The sequence below is a fragment of the Sturnira hondurensis genome, unplaced genomic scaffold, assembly GCF_014824575.4.
Source record: "Sturnira hondurensis isolate 20B ecotype Veracruz unplaced genomic scaffold, ASM1482457v3 Scaffold0001120, whole genome shotgun sequence".
NCBI lineage: Eukaryota > Metazoa > Chordata > Mammalia > Chiroptera > Phyllostomidae > Sturnira > Sturnira hondurensis.
In genome coordinates, this window is record NW_028073751.1 from 3,644,380 (window position 1) to 3,661,229 (window position 16,850).

Below are 16,850 nucleotides of genomic sequence, written 5' to 3' on the forward strand. Positions count from 1 at the left end.
CTGGAATTGTTGGAAAATTATCAAGTGCTCCAACTTGCCTACAGGGTTTACTCCATTATCCTTTTTTCATTGAGATATAATTAACATATAACATTAAGTTAATTTCAAGTGTGCATCATAATGATTCAATATTTGTGTTTACTGGGAAATGATCATCACAGTCAGTTTAGTTAGTATCCACCACCACACACAGTCACATTTTTTCTTGTGATGAGAATTTTTAAGATTTACTTTTTTAGCAATTTTTAAATATATGATATAGTATGATTAGCTATAGTTGCCATGCTGGACATTATATACCCTTGACTTATTTTATGAGTGAAGGTTTGTACCTTTGGATCACATTTCGCCCATTCCCTACCCCTCTCTGGTATCCACCCATTTGTTCTTTGGATGTATGAGTTTAGTTTTTTCTAATCACTTTTGGTGTTGCCTCAATAACCTTGATGAATATTAAAATGTTTCTCTAATGAGAATTAAATTTGGTGACATACATGAAAGCAGTTAGCTCTGGAATCGCCATATACAAATCCTAAATGAATGCTTGATGAATTGGAATTTAAATCTTGCTTCATTAACTCAACATATAAGAGTTTTTAAAATAGTTATTATGAAGAAGAATGGAATCACTGGCTTCCTGTATTTCTGAGTTGGCATTTCCTGTTGTAACACTGTTGACTACCTCTGTGATTTTTTTTCAAAATATTTGGGGTGGGGAAATAAGAGTAGGAAATAATCAATGATAATTTGCTGTGCCTACCCTACAATTGCCAACTTTCCAGAATTACAGCTGGCTTTTGCATCCAGGGATGTGATATTCATCATTGTACCCAGGAAACTCAAAGTCGGACTTTATCAGGGTAATCGTTACTTTCTTAATACATCATTATTGATCCTTGCAATACATGGCTTTTTGTAATTTGAAAATCCCTTTTATTCCCCAGTTACTTCTAGCTTATGTTACACTAAATCCACATATCCTAGGAGACACAGCTGTCCAGTGTATTCTGTGTATGCATTGATGTATGAACCAATAAATGTTTCATATACAGTTGAGATTTTTAAATGGGCTTATCATAATTGGATCAAAGGAATACTAGTCCAACTTGAGAGTACTGCAGAAAACCAATCATGGGAGGCTATGATGAAATTTTAATTATAAAGGATATTGCATACTCTAGGATGACAAGTCTGTTGTAACAGATGTAACATTGAATTAGAAAGAAAGTGAGATTTTTACCTAGTTCTGCTAGACATTAACTCTGTATTCCTAGTAAATTGTTGAATCATCATCCACTTTAATTTTATATCTTTGTTAAAGTTACTACCCCACTGTCTTCTGTTAACTGGATTTATTAGAGAATTACCCAATAGATTTAGATAAAGAAAATTCAAAAGCTAAAGTATTACCTAGTTGGGGAGTTTTGTGTATTTTTTTCCTGTATAGTACCGAAAAGCTGAAGTTCGTGCCAACCGATTTCAAGTTGTAGTGTGTCAAGTTAAATGATTTAAAAATCTTTGAGCCCTGGCTGATGTAGCTCAGTGGATTGAGTGCGGGCCTGCGAACCACGATCGTGGTTTGATTCCCAGTCAGGGCACATGCCTGGGTTGCAGGCCAGTTCCCAGAAGGGAACGCATGAGAGGCAACCATACATTGATATTTCTCTCCTTCTCTCCTTCCCTTCCTCTCTAAAGATAAATAAATAAAATATTTTAAAAAATCTTTGAGACCATTATTTTGGAGATGCTGCATAAATAAATCTGTTACTAGATTTTCCTTCTCAAGTCTGTCAGTCAAGTAGAGGATGCCTCCTTTACTTGTGATAGGAAAAAAAGGGTATGCGAGAGCTTGGACTTTCTATCTCCCTCCTTTTTCCTTAGGTTACTTGGATAATTTCATGAGACTTCCATCCTCATACTGCCTCCTCTTTTTTTCTGGTTAATAATTGTCAAGAATTTATGTAATGAAAATTTTACAAACTCCATCTCAGTAAATGTCTAGCAGCAACTGTAGTAAGTACAATGTTTTCCTTATTTTACTAAGCTGAAGTTTATAGAAATTAAACAAGTTTCTGAAAAAACACATAATCAATAAACAGCAGAGTCTGATCTGTGATCCTGGTTTTACATCAAGCAGGATTCCTATAAAAGGCTCCTACCTAGGTTCATGATCTAATCATCGATATGATTAAAAACCTGTAAATGGGCCCTGGCCAGTGTGGCTCAGTGGGTTGGGCATCATCCTGTAAAGCTGAAAGTCACAGGTTTGATTCCTGGTCAGGGCACACGCCTGGGTTGTGGTGGTCTGGGTGCATCCCTCCTTTCCCCTCTCTCTAAAAATAAATAAATAAAGTCTTTAATTTTAAAAAAAACCTCTTGAAGTAGGATTGTAGTCTGTAATTGCCAGTGGAATTTAATTCTAGTTCCTACTATCTAAAGAGTGGAAAATTTTCTGAGGTTACCACAAAACTGAAGAATCTATAACTCTTTTCTAAATAACTGTGATAAAATAAACTTTGATAAAGAAAGGTTTTAGTTAACATTAGTTACCTCATAAAAATGTCTTAAAGGATCTTTTAATATTCACAGAAAACACAGTACATCTGCTCTTGGCTAATTTAAAGGATTTATATTTTGTCTTCCTTATAATGTACACATAACTGCTGAAGAAACTGTGTAACAAAATCCATCACAAGGAACACATGAATGACATTTATATCAGAAAAGTAAAGTCACCTGTAAAACACCATTACTTAGGCAAATATTGTAGGTGGGAAGATGGTACTGAAAAGAGCAGTTGGATATAAAATACAAATCTGTTTAGCATCACAGTTTTGCTAAGTCCAGCCATTTAAAGAACATATACAGAAGATCCAATTGAAGTCTCTAAAAGAAAAAGAAATTTGTCGGTGTGAAAACAATTGAATAGGATCTCATATAAAATATTTGGAAATTAACAGGTTGAGACCAATAATACAATTTTTAATTGAGGTGTAATTGACATAACATTATATTAGTTTCAGCTGTACAACATAATGATTTGGTTTTTGAGTGATAAAATTGATAATTAGGATTGCTTGTGTGATGGTCAAATGTGATATTACATCCCATGGAAAAATGTTTCCTAGAGATTATGACAAATTGCTTTGCCTTTTTGGGATCCAGTTTCTTCATTAATACCAACCTCACTGGGCTTTTGTGAGGATTAAGTGATATAATGTGTATAGAAATAATATGTAAACTGTTAGTGTTAAGGCATCACGATGCAATGGGGACCCCAAAAGCCAACAATTACTTGATATACTGAGTATATGAACAAAAACTTTTGAATTGACCCTTCCTAGGCAGAGGTACAGAAATGTTTAGTTTTTTCCCTGCAGCAAACACGATGGGTATAGAAAGAGGAAATATTTAGAAAGGGTATAGAAAGGCTTTTGTTTAGACTGAGCTTAGGTCATATCTTGGGAAACAGTTCAGATTAGAGGTACTTCAACAATATCTATATATTTTTTGAAATAGAAAAGTATCCAAATCAATGAATGCTTTGGCTAAAACCCACTTGGGAACAAGAAAGTTCTTTGGTGCCAAATTACCATCCTATTTTAATCTATGGCTAAAATCCCCAAAATTGCAGGGGTGAAACAGAGCCAAACAAAGTTTTCTATTAAAATAAAAGGCCCCAAGTGATGAATGGAGACTTGGAACAGGTTTTAATGGCAATGCTAGAAGCCAGAAATTAGCTCAAATACAAATTTACAAATTTCTGTCATGTGTGGAGTCTCAAAGAGAATACTGGTAGTAGCTTTAGTGAATGAGAAGTGTGGCTAAACCTAGGCAGTTGTTATTTGTATTCCAGAGAGCTCCACTTGCTGCTAGATTAGCCTGGAAACTTGATGCTTCCTTGTCATGAGTCATTGATGAAATGTTGAATGGGAGGAAACCAATGGCGGACACATCTCTGCAGTTGCCTACTAGACTTCTTCCAAGTTGAAGCATTCCATTAATAAGTACTCTTCGGTTATTTGAATTACTTAGACTGCTGGCAAGTGGCCTATCTACAGATATTAATGCTAATGCCTCAACCACACTGTTATGGCAGACGCATCTCTGCAGTTGCCTACTAGACTGGTTATTCAAACCATTGTAGACCTGCAATAACTAGACAGTTATTCAAACAATTGTAGAATTGCCTAACTATCCTGTCTTTCAGCTTCTCTTTTTTCATTTTGTCTGCAAGGATATTAGGAGACGTTACCTAACGTCTTTGTGAATTCCAGATAGGCTCGGCCTGTAGCACTTCCCTTATCAATGATTTCTGCAACTGAAAATCTAAAATGCCTATGCAAATTTTTGTCTAGGTGGTCGGTTTTATGTTACCAGTGCTTAGTTAAAGAATGGTCCCTAGTATGAATGTTTTTGTTTCTAAGTGCTCCTAAACAGCCATGTTAGTAATGTTGTAGTTTGGAAGGAATTTATATCACACTCAATGGCACTTTAAAGACAGAAAATTTGTTTCTTTGGTCACATTTGTAGATCATTATCTTGCTACATACTCTTGATTTACTTACAGCACAATTATACTTCATATCTCCTCACTGATCTTGAGGTTCAAGTTTTGCTTTAAACATTTTCTTCAATGAAAAATAAGGAACTCGAGTGGGATGGTTTCTAAATATCTCTCAATTCTTAAAATTTTATTTATTTATTTATTTTTAGAGATGGGGGAGGGGAGGTGAAACAAAGGGAGAGAAACATCAGTGTGTGGCTGCCTCTCACACACCCCCACTGGGGACCTGGCCCACAACCCAGGCATGTGCTCAATCCACTGAGCTATACCAGCCAGGGCTAAATATATCTCAATTTTTAACATTCTTTGATTTTTGTTAGGCCATTTCAGTTGAAAATACGGATAGAGAAGCACAACTCTAAAATAATTGAATAGTTTGATTTCATTTGTTCATATCACACAATCTGTCCCAAGCCTTCAACCTATTCTCTCTTTTTATTGTTACTCATTCAAAGATAGTTTGAGTCCTTTTGTTTATTCTGAGCAATTTTCTGATGCCTCAGTTAAGAATCAACTAAACATCGCAGAGGTAAACATTTAGAGGATTTGCCCCTAGAAGATAATGTATTCCCTCTGCAGGGGAGGGAATGTGCTGTTTCCACATCCACTGGATGCTGTGACTGTAAAGAACGCTGTACTCATACTGGACAGTGTTTACCTTCTGGAGCTGTTTGCAGATCACAAGTCCTGCTCCTTCCCAACAAGATGGAGTTTTTTAAACTGCCTTGGACTAAAGGTAGCCCCAAGGGATGTTCATTTGTCTGTGTTTTAAAATTATATATCATGTGCTTGGTTTGTGGAAAACATAAATAAATGCACAACTTAAAATGAAAATTAGGTCCTTCCCTATTTGGCAGATATTTTTATAATGGTCAGCCCAAAGCCTGGTCAAATAAATGAGCATATGCCCTTGCCCAGTGGCCAAAAGGCTCCAGATTGTTTGGTTCCCTGAAGTAAAATGTTTTTTGATGCTAATAAAAGAGAAAGGAACATTTACGTGAATTAGGAGAGCTCACAGAGTGCCAGTATTTTTCTTATAGGCTTCATACAGTTGTACTGTGATTGGTTTTGCTGTTCTGCCCAGTCACCTCACGACAGATGCATTTTACAAATACAAGTGAGGGACACCATGGCCGGAGGCTGTTTCAGAGTTCCTTTCTGGCACAGGTCTGAACGCAACCATGTCATATCGCAGTACGTCTGTTCTCATGTCACTTTTCTCCTTTGTTACAAGCAAGGGATACCTTCATTTTATAACTATAGTACAACATAGAAAGAGTGGTAACATAATACTTTAGAGAAGAGTCTTTCTTCGTGTCTCCAGATTAGATAAGCCTTAATTTTCAAATTTTAAAGGAAGAAAACTGTAGTAAAATCATCGCAGGCTCTTGAAGGCTCTCTCTGTTAGACACAGTCTGACCATGTACAACGGAGGGTGAGCGCCTGAAGTGGAACACCCCTTTTTGAATTTTCTAATAGATCTGAAGAAAATGAAACAATCATCACTTATTATTGAGAGTTTATAAGGTTTCCCATGCTGCAAAGAATACACAGAAATATAAGACATGGCTTCTGCTTGAAGGTTGCTTATAATTAAAAAAATAATATTAAAGAATTTTGATGCATTGAAGAATGACACATGTCAGCAGATATTCAGAGGTATTTGGTAGACTGTGACAGAGAAAAAGATCCTTATGTTTATTTATTTTTAAATATATTTTATTGATTATGCTATTACCGCTGTCCCATTTCCACCCTTTATTCCCATCTGCACTGCACACCCCCTCTCGCTCGCATTCCCCACCTTTAGTTCATGTCCATGGGTTGTACATATAAGTTCCTTGACTTCTACATTTCCCTTACTATTCTTAACCTCCCCCTGTCTATTTTCTACCTACCATTTATGCTTCTCATTCCCTGTACCTTCCCCCCCTTCCTCCCACTCCCCTGCTGATAGCCCTCCACGTGATCTCCATTTCTGTGATTCTGTTCCTATTGTAGTTGTTTGCTTAGTTTGTTTTTGTTTCTGTTTTGTTTTAGGTCAGGTTGTTAATAGTTGTGAGTTAGAGAAAAAGACTATTATGTTTAGAATAGACAATGTTTCAGGGGTTAGGTGGGTTTTAGGATGGACCTTGAATTATATATAACATTCAGAAAGGGGGAGAAAGAGCTATTTCTGTTTGCAAGAATTGTACAAGTAAAATTCTAAATTCAGTTCTGGATGATGTTAAAAAAAACACTAAGTAAGTACCTCCGTGCCACGTCTATACTGGGCCCCAGAGGTGACAGCGTCTTTGGGAACTTGTTTGTACTGTGTTGCTAAAGTGTTTTCACATATCCTAAGAAGGTGAAAATCTCGTGAGGAAATGAATCCCTTGAAGGAATACTTATGACAGAAGTCCCTTTTCCTTGGTGATGTAGAAAGGGACTGGCTTTTGTTTTCAAAATATAGGATAACTCTAGAAATAATTGGAAAAGCATAATGTTGGTGCACAGTCCCCTTCCCCATCACCATCGACTTCCTGTCTGGCACAGTTACAGGTGCTTCTCTGTGTTTGATACCTAAAGGGTCTTGCCATACATAGATGGTCAACTAAGGTGTTGTCTGATGATAATACATTATTGCATTTTAATAATAATAGTTAATAGTGTACTTGTCAGTCACTATGCCCATCGTTTCATGTACATCATCTCATGTAATCATAATGACCCTATGATTCATTAAAATGAGTTGTCCCTAATTGAAATGAGTGAACTGAAGCTTAGGTTAAGTAACATGGCCAAGGCCACAGAGTTAGTCATTGGCAATGGTGTGACTGACTGCAAAGTCTGTGCTTCTAATCACTGTGCTATTCTGCTTTGTAATAGGGACTTCTTTAAGATTCAAGGGAAAGAAATGCATAACAGTGTGGTTGAGGCATTAGCATTAATATCTGTAGATAGGCCACTTGCCAGCAGTCTAAGTAATCCCATTTCACCAACTTGTAAGATTGACAAAAGGCTAAGTACAACAGCACGAGGAACTAAATCACTGTGGCGCCAAATATAGATTGTACCATCTCTTCAGCACAAGGCCTTTGCGGTGGCTGATTTGCGTTGGCTCTCTGGGTGCCTCCTCAGTCTTCGAGGGAATAACTACCAGTTGAAGCTTATGATCCCGACACATCAAAATGGACAACCTGGCAGGTGTCCTTGCTGGCAGATGACAAAATTGCTAAAAGACAAACCCTGGTTTTTCTCCTGAGATGTGACCGTTGGGGGCTTCCATTAATCTCTTCCTTAAGTGCCTGTGATCTTTTCTGGGGCACAGGGCCACGCGTGGTCAATACCCAGTGGCCATGTTTCTGAGCTGCGGGCAGAGGAGGCAGCCACGGTGAGGGCCTGGGAGGAGATGAGGGAAGTAAAGGTCACTCTCCCTGACAACTTATAACTCGATTCCACTTATAAGCCATTTATTTTCGGAAGTAAGTAATGGGTGAAGACAAAGGCCAATTCATACACTTGAGAGTTTAAGGCTTTCTGAGATCAGATTACCACAGCAAACAGAGACAAGGTTACAGCAGGGACATTTTGGGAGAAGCCAGAGACCGAAGAAAGAAGATGGGGAGAGAATGTGATGGAAATGGCTTTCCACTCTGCACTCCTGACAGAACAGAGGGCAAATAGGAAGCAGCAGTGACAGCCGGAAACGGGGAGCTTCTCTGGAGTACAACTGGTTAGTTTGGGGAGTGTTGTCAGCGAGTGCACTTGGTGGGCGGAAGGAAGGGATGTGCTAGTCCAGGCCTCTGAAATCTGGTGTCAGAATCATGGCCTTGGCCTCTTCAGCTATCCCCTTAAGAAGGAAAGCATGCCAAATGTCAGGTCTTAGCCTGGCTTTGTTTCACTTTGGCTGGAAAATGACCCACAGAGGAAGATGCTAGGGGTGAGAGGATGCTAGGAGTCCAAGAAGAGAAAGAACATTTTTGTGAGCGCTTTTTGCATGTGGGGCAATGGATTTTAAACTCTTGTAGAAGCGATTAGAGGGCTTGGGAAGAGTGTATGTTCAGAACAGAGATGCAGAGACAGTGACACAGCATAGAAAGGATTCCTGTGACCCTTCTGCCTTCCTGTTCCCCTTCTTTTTGTTGCCTCTGCAGCAACACGAGGTGGAGTCTTAGGGGAACTGAAACTCAGAGATGTAAAACAGAGTTATATTTTTGGAAGGTGAGCTGCAGCCATTGAAACTGCTGGCTGTTGTAAAACAAATCACAGCCTCCCACATTTTGCTTAATAACAGCAGACTTTTCACTGCGGAGCATTATAATGGAGTCCGAATTCCAGCCAGGCTTGGGAAATCAAGGGTAACTCTCTTGATTGAATGGTTTTGTGGTCTCTAGAGGACATTGTCATCCATTAAAGAACATTTTCTTAAATTACTCTTGAAAGAACAAAGAAAATGTCTTGGTGATAAATGAAAAAGATTTGAAGTAAAATAAGGAAAAGCTTGAAGGAAGAATCTCTTTAAAATTTTACCAGATTCCCTCACTATGATCAAAAGGGTCAAATGAGAGTTTAGCCTGCAGCTTCATGGGGCCAAATTTTTAAAGAGAGAATTTTGAAACCTGAACTATCGTTTATTTGCCAAGGCACCCGCCGAAAGGAAGGGCCACAAGGCTTGGGTCAGACTTGAGCGTTGAATCCCAGAACGCTAGTTCCAGGTTTACTCCGAAGGAAACAGCACTTCCCACCCCCCTCCCTTTGCCCTAGGAGTTGGACACTTTATGCAGTAATCACGAGTTTTCCAGGAAAAATGTTGGGGTCAGGTAAATACTCAATCCCCATCACCAATAACCCCAGGGCGCCGCCCCCTCCTCCCCCGCGTTCGTTTCCTCCTAACGTGGAGCCTCCACCCAGATGCCCTGCTCGGCTAAGGTCTTTCGTATATTTTTCTTATTGCGCTTGGAAATCTTTTCCTGGGGAGCTGATAGCCCGAGTCCTAGAGACAACTGCTTTTCCCACAATAATCTCCTTACAAGACCTTTAAGCAGTCGAGGGACCTTGGAGGCTGGATGAACCGGACGGTGGGGGAAGGGAGAAAGGGAGTGGCCGCGTCCCCGTGGTCTGCTGGGATCCGGTGGGTCCAGAGTGGAGGAGTTGGGGCTGGAGTGGCTGGAGCGAGTGAGCAGTGCGAGCCACGGGCAGATACCTCGGCCTGGAATCGGACCGGGACCGGCTGAGCTCTACCCCCTCCCCTCTACTTCCTTTTCCCTCCCCCTGGAGCAGCCGCAGCGGAGGCTACAGGAAGCGAAGCCAAGCTGAGCGACTCCGCGGCAAGCGCACGGGCTGGGATATGGGGAGTCAGCGACGCGGCGGGGCCAGGAGCCCGCGGGAGGGCCTACCAGGGGAGCGGCGGCCGGCGTTTGCTAGCGCGTGAGCCGTGGGTATCCGGCGCCCGGCCGCACGAGCGGAGGCTGGGCTCGGGCGTGGAGCGCGGCTGGGAAAGCTGCTGCCTCCGGCCCTGCCCGGCTGCCTCCGCCGCGGCCAGTGGCTATGGAGCTGGCGTGCAGCAGACCTGGGGCGACAGAGTACACCCGGCTCCGGCCGCCCATGCCCTGGCGGCTGCTGCTGCTGCTGTCTCTCCCGCTGCTGCTGCTGCTGCTGCCGGGCCCAGCGGCCTCCCAGCTGCGATACTCGGTGCCGGAGGAGCAGGCACCCGGCGCGCTCGTGGGCAACGTGGCTAGAGCGCTGGGGCTGGAGCTGCGGCGCTTGGGGCCAGGCTGCCTGCGCATTAACCATCTGGGTTCGCCCAGCCCGCGCTATCTAGAGCTGGACCTGACAAGCGGAGCGCTCTTCATCAACGAACGCATTGACCGGGAGGCGCTGTGTGAGCAGCGGCCTCGCTGCCTGCTCAGCTTGGAAGTGCTGGCGCACAGCCCCGTGGCGGTGAGCGCCGTGGAGGTGGAGGTACTGGACATCAATGACAACTCTCCCCGCTTCCCGCGGTCTGATTACCAGCTTCAGGTAAGCGAATCGGTGGCGCCTGGAGCGCGCTTTCACATAGAGAGCGCGCAGGACCCCGACGTGGGCTCCAACTCGGTGCAGACCTACGAGCTCAGCCCCAGCGAGCACTTCGAGCTGGACCTGAAACCATTTCAGGAGAACAGTAAGGTGCTGGAGCTGGTGCTGCGCAAGGGCCTAGACCGAGAGCAGGCAGTCTGGCACCACCTGGTTCTCACAGCTGTGGACGGCGGCAGCCCAGCCCGCTCCGGCACCGCACAGATCTCCGTGCGTGTCCTGGACACTAACGACAATTCTCCCTCTTTCGACCAGTCCACTTACCGCGTCCAGCTTCGGGAGGACGCACCGCCAGGCACGCTGGTGGTGAAGCTGAATGCCTCAGACCCGGATGAGGGTTCCAACGGAGAGCTCAGGTATTCCTTGAGCAGCTACACGTCGGACAGGGAGAGGCAGCTCTTCAGCATCGATGCCAGCACAGGGGAAGTGCGGGTAAGTGGAGCGCTGGATTATGAGGAGGCTTCTTCTTATCAGATCTACGTACAAGCGACTGACCGGGGTCCAGTACCCATGGTGGGTCACTGCAAGGTGCTGGTGGACATCGTGGATGTGAATGATAATGCACCAGAAGTGGTACTCACAGACCTGTATAGCCCAGTGCCTGAGGATGCTGCACTCAACACGGTGGTGGCCCTTCTCAGTGTCAATGATCAAGACTCGGGCCCCAACCGGAAAGTGAGCTTGGGCTTGGAGGCCACACTACCTTTCCGGCTGAACGGCTTTGGAAACTCCTACACACTGGTAGTGAGTGGCCCGTTGGACAGGGAGCGGGTGGCTGCCTATAACATCACAGTGACAGCCACTGATGGGGGAGTGCCACAGCTTACATCTCAGCGGACACTGCAAGTTGAGATCTCTGACATCAATGACAACCCACCAAGCTTCCTGAAGGACTCCTACTCCATCTATGTCCAGGAGAACAATCTGCCAGGGGTGTTGCTCTGCACTGTGCAAGCCACAGACCCAGATGAAAAGGAGAATGCAGAGGTGACCTACTCCCTCCTGGAGAGGGAGATTCAAGGGCTGCCAGTCACCTCCTATGTCTCCATTGACATTGCCACTGGCAGCCTTTATGCTGTCAACTCCTTTGACTATGAGAAGTTTCGGGAGTTCTTGGTGACTGTGGAGGCCCAGGACAAGGGGAGCCCACCACTGAGCAGCACTGTGACCACCAATGTGTATGTGGTGGACATGAATGACCATGCCCCTTACATCCTGTACCCTACCTCAACCAATTCATCAACAGCCATTGAGATGGTGCCTCGGACTGCCCCTGCCGGCTACTTGGTCACCAAAGTCATAGCCATGGACTCAGACTCTGGGCAAAACGCCTGGCTCTTTTACCATCTGGCCCAGACATCTGACCTGGACCTCTTTAAAGTAGAACTACACACAGGAGAAATTAGGACTACCAGGAAGATGGGAGACGAGAGTGGAACCACTTTCAACCTGACCGTGCTGGTCCGAGACAATGGAGAGCCATCACTGTCAGCCTCTGTGTCCATCACAGTGGCTGTGGTGGATAGAGTTTCCAGAATCCTCCCTGATACTCAGAGACATGTTCGGAGTCCTCGGACATACTCTGAAATTACACTTTATCTAATAATAGCATTAAGCACAGTATCTTTTATATTCCTTTTGACAATCATTGTTTTGAGCATCATCAAGTGCTACCGCTACACCGCCTACGGCACCGCTTGCTGCGGAGGCTTCTGTGGAGTGAGGGAGCGGTGCCGCGCAGACCTGTACAAACAGGCCAATAACAATATTGAGGCCAGGATACCACATGGCCTCAAAGTGCAGCCTCACTTCATTGAAGTGCGAGGGAATGGCTCCCTCACCAAGACCTATTGCTACAAGGCCTGTCTGACAGCAGGCTCAGGGAGTGACACTTTCATGTTTTACAACACAGGGGCGCAGACAGGACCTGGACCTGGGGTACCCCAAGCAGCAGCAAGTGATAGCAGACACCCCACAGGCCAAAGTGGACAGAGTGCCAGGAACCTGATTATTCTAAAAAATGAGGCTGTTTCTCAAAATGAGGTGAGATAGTAGTCAGGGGGGGCTTCCACAAAGTCATGCATTTTTCCTATCCCTCCCCCCATCCCATATCATGTGCATGGCTTTATTAGGTTATTTCCAATGACAGGGGTTATCTGGTAAACTGAGTATGTATAGTACCTGTGATCTGATTGTAATCAACTGTGTTTCCTCTCTGGAAAAGTAGTACTAGAGAACTGTTTTTACTTTCCATTTTCTTTTCAGATATATGAAGCTTTGACCTTAAAATTGTTTGAGGAATGAGGATTAGTCTTACCTATTTGATATTAAATTCAGCTGTTGAGAAGTAGTATAGGCTTGAGAATAAAATGATGCTATAGGGCATAACATTGAGATTCCAGGGGAAATGGCTGTGCTGTGTTACACACAGGGAAAGTTCTTTGAAATGCTATAGGAGTGTTGTTTCATAAAAAGCTCTGAAACCTCTCGGGGCTGTGGCAGTCACGTCTGTGTGCTGTCCCTGTTTATACCTTGAATTGTCCACAGTGAAAATTATCCAGTTAATATTTCTAGTAATTGCACTGAACTCATGTGATAGGATATTCTGGAAATTCATGGCAGGGGTGATAATGCCAAAGAACCTGGACCTCACCCTGAAGCCCAAGTTTGCTTTGGCTGTTTGATGTGGTGACTCTTCTGTAGGGGCCGTCAAAGGAGTTGAGTGGTGGTAAGCAGAGAGACAAAGAACCAATATTTGTCTGGTTGGATCAGGGAGATAATAGCTTGAGTGGATTAGGGATGTGGGATTACGCTGAAGACCAGAACAAGCTGGGACTGAGGAGAGAGAGAAGGGGGAAAGACCTGTCCTACTGGTCACTTCCCTGGCACAGTGTGAATTCATTGTAAGAGGATTTCCCTGCATTTAGCTTTAAATGCAACATATCTTTTCATTCCCTGTTGATAATCCCCAAGGTTTTGATGAGATGTGAAGGAGCCTCTTCAAGACCCTCAGGTATTTAAGTTACATGGCAATACTTCAGCATGTTCTAAAGCACATGTTCATTTTCTGGGTCTAAAATTTAGTTTTTGTAGCAATAGCTACAAAAGCCTTGGAAAGTGGATGGCTTACTGTACATGAAGGGACAGGTGTTAGTGAATACACTAGTTGTAAGGGGGCAAAGGGCCAGCTTGCTCATGATTATGAAGAATGTTTATAAATTATCGGACAATGCAGGAGTGTGTAGATGTGTTTGTAGAGTGTGTTTGTCTCCATAAGCATGCTTGAAATCATAGGGACGTCTGCTTTGTGGTACTTTAAACTTGGATATCAGAAGCCAAAATTTGTCCCACAAATAACGATGAATTGTTATCCTTTTACACAACTACTTTGCAGCTAGAACTTTTAGAGCTACTACACACTGAGTTAATAGTAATTGTCCCTCCTGTATTTTAGTGATGCATTTTCATTGCCATATTGCTGGGTTTTTTATTAATGTCCACAGTCTCACATTCTAAATACATGATAACCTTGAGGAAAGCAATGCACATGCACAGGGGAAAAGCCCAGAGGTGGATTGAGAGAATTGCCCATGTACATTGTAGGCAGGCTTATCAAAGAGACTGATATTAGTCAATGCTCAGCAGCCATGGAGGCAGACTGGAGATTAAGGAAAATGAGGAGGAAAATCAAGGAACTTCTAGAATTCTTTAGATCATAGCTTTTGGAAGCATGTCAAAGGGATTAGCTCTAAATATGGATGCTGTGAGACATTTGCTTAACAAATTGCTGTGAAGTCCCTTGGGCCTGGGGTAGGACACAAATGGCGAAGAGGGATAGAGAGTAGGCCAGGCATGCTCGCCACCAGCTGTGAGCCTGAAGCTCAGGGGGATGACATGCTTACCCTCCCTTCCCAGGCTCAAGCTTGGAGCACATGAACTGTTTGTTTTGCTCTGACCTGCGTGTTGACATGTGCTGTAGTGCACAAACCTTTAATCCAGGGAGCAGAGTCTATGAGAAAAGTGCTTGCTTCTGTGGGATTTTGCCAGGAAAGTCCATGATTTAATAAAGGCAAATGTCTGCCAGACACTTCTGGAAATCCAGCGAAGGGCCCTAAGATCTACAGCTCCTGAAATTGTCGCAGTGATGGGGAGAGGGTGTCACACTGTCATAGCATGGCAAAAATGGGAACAGACATCACTCAGCTCTGAAAGTCATCACTACTAGATCAACCAGATTGATTCGCCTGTTAGGTTTTCTCTTCTCCACGCCTAGTTCCTGCAGATGGCAGGAGGGTCCTGGCGGCAGTGCATGCCCTGTGCCCCCACTGAAACGAGATGGGAGTTGGAGAGGACGAGCAAGGGAATGTGATTCCCTGATTACCCTGCTGTATGAAAATGTTCTGCTCTGCGATATATGTATGGTTTCATTACCCATAAGTCATACATTAAGCAAACATTTATCATTATCTAAGGCGGGAAAGCAAGCTCAGACATTCATGGTCGCTCTGCTAGTGGTGTTTTAACTCATCCCTGCTTGCCCCCAAAGACTGTGCTTTTTGAAATGGCATGAGTGGACAAAAATCTGTGTTTATACTTCTTTTGATATGGGATATTCAGGCATTTATGTTGCCAATGGTTCTCCTAGCAGTATAAATTAACTGCTTTTGGAAAGAGAGCAATTCCTTGCCTAGAATTAGGTCACAAATAGGTAGATCAATGAGTAAAAATGTGACTACCAAGTTAATATATTTTTGCTTATTTGTTTTACAGTTGGCATAGCTTGTGGAGATCTTTTATCTCTGTTCTTTCTCTGATTCCTGTCTTGTTGCTTATTAAACATCAGCATTTAACACCAAACCTTAACTGCTGGTGAATTTTCTCCCTGGTGAGCCGCTCGTGCAATGAGGTCTTTGAAGCAGCTGTCTGGCGGTAGGGCAGAATATCTCTTTGGAGATTCTGAAAACTTCATACTGAATGTGGTTGGCACCGCTTTCAGAGTCTCCAAGAAAAGGAATGGAATTTTAAGGTGGATTCTGCACATTGGTGGTCCTGTCACTACTGCTGAGTCACTTGGATTGTTCTGGGCAGTTTTATCCAACGGCGCCTCAGTGGGACCAGTTGGTGCGAGGTGTGGAAATCCCATAAGACTTTCAGAAGTGAGTTGTTTTGCATTCACTTTCACTTATTTCCAAACTTAGTAGTCATCAAATCTTCAGTTATTTCTGCCATGTGTGCCCATATTTGCCCTAATTCCAGGGGCATTGACCAGAAAGGGTTAACACTTCTGTTTAAGTGGCACCTAATTTATTTTCCCCAGGACTGGCTTTTCTCTCTGGTGACTCTGACTGGATCAGAATTTGCACTGAGTGTAAAGTGTTCTGGTGGAAAATTTATAAAAAGTGCACATTGATCAGAATAGCCAAAGAAATTGTATCTGTGAGCTTCCGCTCCAGTGTATGGCTGGGCTGTTTGGTTTGCCATTTCCATATTGATTACAGGGCCCTTGTTCTGAGAAAAGGTTTATCTTGTAAACTTTTTCAATTTTATTGTGCTGTTACAGTTGTCTCAGTTTTTCCCACGTTACTCTTCACTGACCTGCCCACCGCGCCCCCCCCCCAGTCCATCCCCACCCTGTTGTCCATGTCCTTGGGTCATTTGTACATGTTCCTTAACTAGACAGACCCTTCCTTGGTCTGATGATCTGATAGTTTCTTCTAATTACCTCCTTCCTCCCTTTTCTGCTGATCTGCTGATCTGCTGAGCCAGATGGAATTATGGCTGAGCTCTTCACTGTCTCTTTATCTTGTACATATTCTAACTGATGAAGAAATCTATTTATTGTAGCCTGAATGTCATTGGCCTACCCTTTCCTCTGACCCAGGAGTGAGCAGTCGTATGGGCATCTGGTCTACCTCAGAGCACTCCGCAGGGACACAGTCTGGCATATTATACATTGTCTACTGGCATGCTGTCAGAATAGCACAGTCAGTGCTGGATACTTGCCGTGGTTGGCCACCAATTTTTGCTATCAATGGGCGGTCAGGATGATATCATTTTATGAATATTTGAGGAAAAGTTGTCATCACCAAGCCTGGAGATTTAACTGAATTTAATGGGGATTTACAGGTGTCTCTGAATGTGACTTTTGTAGGACTTCATCTGGCTCCCTGTCCCTGTGTACATTATAGTGTGAATATAAATTTAGCTTATTCATATAATATTTTGAGCA

The 16,850-nt window shown here is 43.4% G+C and overlaps 1 protein-coding gene across 4 annotated transcripts in view; it reads left to right on the plus strand.

The window, feature by feature from the left end:
• The window catches only part of LOC118998204 (protocadherin alpha-C2), a 104,042-nt gene that overhangs the window by 52,021 nt on the left and 35,171 nt on the right, over positions 1 to 16,850 (plus strand). The window contains exons 1-2 of one of the 4 annotated variants that reach the window (XM_037062250.1): positions 9,489 to 10,567; positions 10,877 to 12,664. The exons of 1 other annotated variant lie outside the window; for it this stretch is intronic. In XM_037062250.1, the coding sequence (XP_036918145.1) occupies positions 10,097 to 10,567; positions 10,877 to 12,664 (2,259 nt within the window). In that variant the 5' untranslated portion in view covers positions 9,489 to 10,096. Of the gene's footprint in view, positions 1 to 9,486; positions 12,665 to 16,850 lie in introns of those variants that run through there. 2 more of the 4 variants (XM_037062235.1, XM_037062226.1) reach the window with 2 other exon arrangements.